Genomic DNA, 8,555 nt, shown 5'->3' with positions numbered 1-8,555 from the left:
ATTACCGTGGAGCAGAGCCCACCGCTCGCCGCTGATTTGCGGGAGAGGGAGGGGCGGGGCTTTTCTGGGTCCCTCCCTATTTATCCACTCTGGCTTTAGCTCGGCCTCTCGCAAAGTCTCGCGTGTTTTTCCAGGGGCAACGGGCCTGGGTGAAGAGACAGAAAAGCAGACTGCGGGAGGGTGGATCCTAAGCCTATGGGTTCTAAACCTGCGGGGTTGTGGCCTGTTCAGCGGTGCTGTGGTTGGTACTTCGCTTTTGGGGCCACTCTTAGGTCGCCCGGATCATTCTTCACAAAGGGCGATTGGGAAAATTAGCGGGTAGAACATCTCGAGGGTGGAGGCAATTTTTTTTCCTCATTGGCTCCGCCCTCTTCCTGTTCGGCGTCTTGTGCGTCGGTCCTCAGAGGAGGAAGAGAAGCTTGGCGGGGCTGTCGGAGAGTGCTTTGCGCACGCGCGAGCCCGAGTGTGTGAGTGTGTGTGTATGTGCACGCGCACGCGCGCACTCCTGCATTTAGGAAACCTGGGAAGGACCGGTGTTCTGGAGATGTGCGGGGCAAGCGTAGTCCCCCGTTTTTGGTACCAGACACTTCTGACTGTGCGTTGATTCTCCCACCCTCCCAGCCAGCAGCCTTTGCCAGAGAGGCACAGCCTCTGTTCGTTTTCACTGCAGGACCAGGCACGAAAGTAAGCGAACCTCGATCTTGAGGTCTTCCCTATCCACTCACCTTGTACTACCCCCACCCCACCCCCAGCAAAGCGTGTTTAGGAGGTTTCTCAAAGAGAGTTTTGCATGAAGGGGAGATGCGTTCTGAGAGCAGAAGAAAATAGCGGGATCGTACAAAGATAGTTCGTTTTGATGAACACTTTTCCTCTGCTTAACATGTGCTTTTGGAATGTGGATTTGTCTTTTTAGTATTTTATTAGTGAAGCAAGAGAGTATCATATGCTCTGTTTTAATAAGAAAAAGTTTAAAAAGTTCCTTATCCCTACAGTGAAATGGTAGCAACCAAGTTTTTCTGATCTACATGGTAAATTATTGTGGTGTATCAAATGTTAAAGAGGAAAGTGAGTTTGGGGTCCTTATCCTAATACAAGACCCAATATGCAATTATCTTAGGAATTATTTATTATGTTTTGGGCTTTACTTTTGCTGTCACGTTTCTTTTCTGTTAAATTTCCCTCACTCCACCTCCCTTTTTCAGAAGACTTGAAACTTTTTTGTTTGTTTTTGGAGGGAAACCTAAAATTGCTGACTTGGAGGTTTGTGTATATGGATGTCAATTAGTAAGGACCATCAAAAGTGTATTTCAAGAGTATCATTTTTAATGTTTGGTATGTATAAGGGAATCGGATACAATTATATGTAAAAATGTTTTTTCTGACAATTTTAAGTTCTTTTAAAAAGCAAAAAAATATTTATGAACTGTAACTGCCTGTGCCTGATGAAGTGACCGCCCTCAATAGAATTAACCCAATTGCTTTCTGGTATTTAATCCCATTAAATGTTGTCATTAAACCTTGTCCTTTGTTGGACAAATTTCTCTGAATGTATTCTTCATGACTCCTACCAAATCTCTCTGTGGAAAAGGCACATTAGTTACAAATAATTTAAGATATTACGTATTATGTATCAACATTTGACTAATATGTATTTCCCCATATAGGTTAAAAATGAAGATTTTTTCTGAATCTCATAAAACAGTATTTGTTGTGGATCACTGCCCTTATATGGCAGAATCATGCAGACAGCATGTGGAGTTTGATATGCTGGTGAAGAATAGAACCCAAGGAATCATCCCTCTAGCCCCCATCTCTAAATCATTGTGGACTTGCTCAGTAGAATCTTCCATGGAATATTGTAGAATAATGTACGACATATTTCCCTTTAAAAAGCTGGTGAGTATGCATTACAAACAAAATTATGATTTGGGGGATGTACTTAACTGTGCAAAAAAATTCGTTATAGATTTGACTTAGAACTATTTATTTACTACTTAAAATATACACAGAACTGTCCTTTGGGATAAATATATTATGGGTATTTAATCAAGGCCATTAATAACAGCTAGTAATTATTGAACACTTATACATGTCAGACCTGTCCCAAAGTGCTTTATGTTTATTAACTCCTTTAATTGTCACAACAATTAGTTAAAACATTGAGTATTGAGGCAGTATTTAAACTATATAACAACTAGTATGGAACAAGCACCGACCATTGAGAATTATGGCAGCCCAAGCAGAATGAGCATTGACAATAAGCAGTTTCTCTGCTTGTGCTGGTATGTTACCAACTTTATATCAGTTTTGTTTATTATTGTTGTGTTGTTCATCTAGAAACTGAGATTAAAAAAAGAAACTTGTCCTTAGTCACATAGCCAGTTAGAGCCAGAATCTGAACCTAAGCAGACTGGCTGCTTGACATTCTAAAGAATATATACTAAACTGCTTAGGATTTGCCCATCTTAAAAAGAAATGCTCTTAAGATGCTAAGTTGGGGCCAAGGGTGTAACTCAGTGGGGAGGTTTAATCCCCAGCACCAAAAGAAAAGGAAAAAAGGAAAGAAAGAAAAAAATGATGCTAAATGGATTTTTTATTTTTTTTTATCAAGGAGAGAAATTGATGATTGATAGAAATTTTAAGTATTGGAAGTTATCTTTAGGTTTCATTATCTCAGATGTTTTATTTTGGGAAAGTCATTTGGTTAGCCACAAGTGGATGATGTGCTTTCTGTCTCATTTGCAGCAGCCTGGGCTGGGACCTAGCCAATTCTTAGACTGGCAAAGATAGCACAGTCACAGCAAAGGTGAATACAGAGTGTCCAACATTATATATTCCAAGCTAAAATATAAGTTCCTTTTGAAATTTTTGTGCATTCTGTATGGGGGGGCAAGATATATATAGATATTAATAATGAGAAGAAGAATAGCATATTGATTTTAGGTACAGATTTTGGTTCAAATCCTGGCATCTTTAACTATCAGCAGTGTGACTTGGAGATATCTAGTCTCTTCAAGCCTCAGTTTCCTCCTGTGTAAGCATTACACCTATTTTCTTGTTGTAAGATTTAAGTGAGATAATCTAAATAAAATAAAATTTATTCCTGTCAGATAAACATTAGGAGAGAAGACTGATTAGATTATCAAAACTTTTCTTTAAAGAAGGAAACTAACATTTCATGGATATTAGGAAAGAAGATCATATCATCCAGGGGAAAGAAATTTCTTCCTCCTCTCAAAAAGTGAAATAGTCTTCATCATCATCTAATATATTTTCTAATATGTTCCTTATCATCATCCTACTTGATAATTTTTTGTAGTGCTGGGGAATAAACCCAAGACCTGTTGCATTCTAGGCAAGTGCTCTAACACTGAGCCATACCATCAGCCCCAATAATGTTTTTTTAAATTTGCATTTTACTTTAAAAATTAGAACACAGTTCAAATCCATTATTAAGCTTTTAGTGGTCTGTATGACTGAGTACTCTATAGAAATGGCTACTACTCTATTTCTTTGAGCTTATTTCCTACCACTCTGCTTACTCTGATTTTTCACTCTTCCAAGGGTACATACTTACTGGCTTTTGCATTTACTGTTTGCTGTACTTGGAATTCTCTATCCCTGTTTTTTTCAGTGGCTGATTTCCTTTGGTCATTTTGATTTTCCCTAGATCGTCACTTCCGTAGATACCCCATGTCTGCCAACCCAATATAGAGTAGCTAACCAGCTGTTTTTCATAGCATTTAACACTCTCTGAAATTATCATTTGTATTCTTGTTGCACTGCCCCTTATTTTATCACATTTTCCATCCCAGACTTCCCCCACATTGTGACAGAATTGTTTCATCCAGCCATGTAGTACCATATCCCCAGTGCCAAGATAAGTACCTGGCATGTACTAGACATTCTGTTTCTATAAAATGAATGAATTAAACAACAAACTAGGTAGAAACTGCGTATTATTCTAAAGTATGGTGGTTGGGTGAAATTATAGTTGAATATTAATTGTTTCTTTGACATCTATTAGGTGAATTTCATTGTGAGTGACTCTGGAGCACATGTTTTAAATTCTTGGACTCAGGAAGACCAAAATTTACAGGAGGTATGGTTAGGTTTTAAGCTGTGACTGTTTTTTAAAATTATGTAAATATAACAATGCTTTTTTAAAAACAGATTTAAATGTTTTTTGGTTCATGTTGTAGTTACACAGTTTTAAAATTTCAAGGTAAAAGAAAAACTGCTCTCTCCATTTCAATTGCCCTCTCACCCCTAAACATATTTCACTTCTAGTTGTTCTGATATTTACTTTCATATTTCTGAACAAAATTATTTTACTCCTACTTATTGAGTTTTCATTTTATACTTTTATCTATTTATCATTATTATCAGTGAGGATTTACCTTTTTTATATTCCCCTTCACCCATGCCTTTCCGTTTTCTCTGAATTGCTATATCAGAATTATTAGTTTGTTTTAAATTTCATATTTGTATTATAATGTCCACATGAAGTGTTAATCACTATTATGCCAAGTAATACATATGATTATTTGTGCAAATGTTTATTTATTCCTGGAATTGTTTCATTTTTTGTGTTTGCTTCATTTTCTGAATATATATTGCTGCTTTTCTTCGTGTTTCTACAAAACTTCTCAGTATTTCTATTATAAATGTATTAGATAATTTAATAGTTTGATACTCCTCAGAACTATTTCTTGAAGCACAGTCTGAAGTAGTGACTTTCTGGGCTTACCACATTGGTATTATCCTTCTCTATCTGATTTTCAAGTCCCATTTCTCTCTGTGTGTACTTTTGTTTTGGTAGAGGCTCCAGAATTCCTGTAACTTAACCTTGCCTTTTTTTGATATTTTGAGCATAGAAATTCCACATTGGAAGTAACTTTTCCAAAAAATTTTGAGGACATTATTCTGCTGTGTTAACACCTTCCCATGTTGCTCTTGAAGAGTTCATTTTTCTTCATAATTTCTGGAAGGTTTTAGAATTTTATCTTTCCCACTGTGTGTTCTGAAATTTTTTGGTAATAACACCTTAGTCAATCTTTTCTCATTTGTGGGGCTAGGGCTTATATTCTTCAGCTCAGGAAAATGTCCCTGTGCTATATCTTTGATAAGGCTCTTGTCTCTGTGTTCTGTGCCTTTCTAGCATACCTATGAGTGGGATTTGGGACTTCCTGGATTAAATTCCTTATTCTTCTCATTGAACATCTCTCTGTTCTACTTTTTTTGACCCTTTTAACTTATATGGAAATTTTATTCGATTGTATTTTTTAAATTTCCAAGAACTAGTACTTAGACTGTAGTTATATCATTTTTCTCATCTTTTTCTTAGTTTATGGGTGTAATTTTTTTATCTGAAGGTATTAATTATGGTATATTTTAAGTTTTCTTTTGATCCCTCTGTGTTCTCAGTTCTTTTCATGTTGAGGCTTTTCTTAAATGCCTGATGACATTTGTCTGTGCAATCTTATTTCAAAACAAGGCATTAAACAGCAGATTAGAAAATCTTTATGTTGGAGTAGGCATTGCCGACTAAACCTCAGGGTTTTTTTTGTTTGTTTGCTTGTTTGTTTGTTTGTTTTTTTGAGGAACCTCCAGATGTCAGAGTTAACAGATCATCTCTCTGGAACTGTCTGTGGTCTCCAGAGAAGATCTTCTACTCTTCAAAGTTTGTTTACTATAAGCTTTGTTGGTAGCTTTTTGGAAGCAGGAGGGGATGGTTGGTTCTGTCTTTCAGTTAGGCAGACTTTCAGGTTGTATTTAAATTTTTCTGTTTTGAGTCTAGTACTTTGCTATCTGATATAGTAGCTACTAGCCACTTAAGATTTAATACAGTTAAAAATTTAGTTCTTTTATAGCACTAGCCATGTTTCAAGTGCTCATAAGCCACATATAGATATGGTTACTGTATTGGATAGGACAGATAAAGAATGTTTTGAACATCACAGAAAGTTCTGTTGGGCAGTGCTGGTCTAGTAACTTACCCTTGTTCCCGCTGTGCTTTGTGGTATCCATGCTTGGTACCTTTCTGGTTTGTGTCCACCCACAAGGGTGATTCTGTGTGGCAGTGGGGGAGAGATAGTCACTTACCTGGGTTAGGGTGTAGGATCTGGAATCAATTTATACCTTATTCTGACTTAAAGCTACTCATAGTTTTTAATATGTTGCTTCCTTCCTGCATTATGTTCAAGTTCTCAAACTTCTTTTAGAGTCTTTAGGACATATCATCTTGCCTCTTTTTCCCCCATAGGCACTTAGATTTCAACTTGTTCAGTTCTGTTAGGTTTAATACCTCTCCTTCGTTCACTTTTATATATTATTGCTGATATCTCTCTTATCTCTCATTTGCTGATATCTCCTCTTTCCTCCTTCTTTGAGTTTATACTTTTTAAAACATTGCTGTGGTTTTAGTGGAGGGAGCAGAAATAAACTCATGCTTAATTAATTAAGTTTATGTTTTGTTAACTTTATTTGTCCAAGAATATTAAGTTTCTGGTAGATTGTATTCTTTGCTATTGTTATTTGGATGGAAGACTTTAGACTACTAGATTCTTCACTGATAAATATGAACAACATGAGAAATAGGGATTAATGATATATTGAATACACCTTGAATTATTTCATGCTAATTTTTTTCTGTTAATGTATGCTCTTCAATGGAAATAAACTAACTCAAGATGAGTTTTAGCGGAATACTTTTAAAGAAAATGTGCTTATCACTATATTTGATCTTATAATGTTTGTGATTATCAAATATATATAACCTTACATTCTTTAGAGATAAGTAACTCAAGGAGTAGGATAGTATTGGCTTGGCTTTGCATTTTTATCTCTTTAGAATTTTTTTTTTTTTTTTTTTTTGGTGTAACTGGGGATTGGTTTATGTGTGCTTAGTAAGTGCTCTATATCTCCAATCCTTTTATAATTTTATTTTGAGGGTCTTGCTAAGTTGCCCAGGCTGGCCTTGAATTTACATTCCTCCTGTCTCGACCTTCAGTAGTACAAGCATATTCCACTGTACCCAACCAGAATATTCTTAATATTCATTCATTACTTGGAAAAATAATATTAAAGATTTCACAAATTCCTCCTGTACAATCTCTTGGAAGTACTGTGAAAGAAGCTTGAAGTCTTTCTAGCTGTGGGTGAATAAAAAGAAGTATAAGTTTGTATAGGCTTTTTTTCTGTACCACTGCAGGGCAGTAAAGATGTGCATTTGATAAGTGATTGATCATAAAAGAAGTACTACTTTGGGCTGGGGATGTGTGGCTCAGCTGGTAAAGTGCTTGCCTCACATGCATAAGGTCCTGGGTTCAATCCCCAGCACCACAAAAAAAAATAAAAAATAAAAAAATAAAAAGGACTACTTTGCCGGGTGTGGTGACTCACACCTGTAATCCCAGCGGCTCAGGAGGCTAAGACAGGAAGATTGCGAGTTCAAAGCCAGCCTCAGTAAAAGTGATAAGCAACTTAGTGAGACCCTGTCTCTAATAAAATACAAAATAGGATTGGGGATGTGGCTTAGTGGTTGAGTACCCCTGAGTTCAATCCCCTGCCCCCACAAGAAAAAAGCACATTATATCACATGCATTGCTTTTAAATTGTAAACAGAGCAAGAAAGTTCAGTTGTAAAGGCAACACTTTAGCAAATTACTGGTGTTAAAGATTTAAGAGAATTGACATTTTGTATAAATTATGTTTAGTCTTCTCTCTGTTAGCATATTTAATGTTTAACTTTGGTTATCTGTGTCACATATTTCCCAGTTATTAGGAATAGTCATGAGTAACAAATGAAGTTGACTGATTTCAGAATATTTGGACTAGATGGATCTTAAGCGTCCTTTACTTCAGCTCTTTCCTTGTACAGGTGAAAGGATGAGTCCTACAGCAGCCAGAGGTTGTTTAATATATATATATATATATATATATATGGAGGTCCAAAGCTCTTTCTATTATAGCATACAGCTCTATCCTATACAGCTTAAATTTTGTTACAAAAATGGTGTCAGACTTCAGGGGTTTTGTTCTTGTTTTTGTTGGTTAAAGTTTTAAAAATGCTACATTAATGTGGGACAGGTTCTGTTATTATTTTTATTATCAGATTTGAGAAAGGTCCATAAGAGGTTAAACCGCAGAGTCAGTTTCACTTCATATGTGTCTGACTCCAAAAGTTAAGATTATTTCTGCTGCTATTTCTAAGGGATTAGGAGCATAGTATCCATCCCCTTTTGATTTTGCATTGAGTTTTTCCTATGTAACAGGAACTTTATATGGTACTTTATAAACAGTACCTTTTCTTTCTTTTTTGGATACCTTTTATGAATAAGCAATTCTCATGAAGTTTAAAAATAACTTATGTGTATATATAAAAGTGGTGAGACTGGACATGCTTATTTGGAAGTTCCATTAGGAAAACATACCCAACCTTTCACCATCAAGCAAGATGTTATCTGGATTTTTCATAAGTACCCTTCTTTTTGAGGAAGTTCCCTTTCTATTCTTATACTATATTTTTTGTTTGTTTGATTGATTATTGTTGT

The 8,555-nt window shown here is 35.9% G+C and overlaps 1 protein-coding gene across 4 annotated transcripts in view; it reads left to right on the top strand.

Annotated features, from left to right (window-relative positions):
* The first annotated feature begins 110 nt into the window (after positions 1 to 110).
* Positions 111 to 8,555, top strand: part of Ints13 (integrator complex subunit 13) — a 28,325-nt gene continuing 19,880 nt past the window's right edge. For 2 of the 4 annotated variants that reach the window (XM_047549907.1, XM_047549905.1), the window contains exons 1-3: positions 112 to 684; positions 1,665 to 1,896; positions 4,028 to 4,102. In XM_047549907.1, the coding sequence (XP_047405863.1) occupies positions 1,672 to 1,896; positions 4,028 to 4,102 (300 nt within the window). In that variant the 5' untranslated portion in view covers positions 112 to 684; positions 1,665 to 1,671. Of the gene's footprint in view, positions 685 to 1,664; positions 1,897 to 4,027; positions 4,103 to 8,555 lie in introns of all 4 variants that reach the window. The other 2 variants (XM_047549908.1, XM_047549906.1) reach the window with 2 other exon arrangements.

The sequence above is a fragment of the Sciurus carolinensis genome, chromosome 4, assembly GCF_902686445.1.
Source record: "Sciurus carolinensis chromosome 4, mSciCar1.2, whole genome shotgun sequence".
NCBI lineage: Eukaryota > Metazoa > Chordata > Mammalia > Rodentia > Sciuridae > Sciurus > Sciurus carolinensis.
The sequence above is the reverse complement of the archived record's forward strand: the minus strand, read 5'-3'. Positions and strand labels throughout refer to the sequence as shown.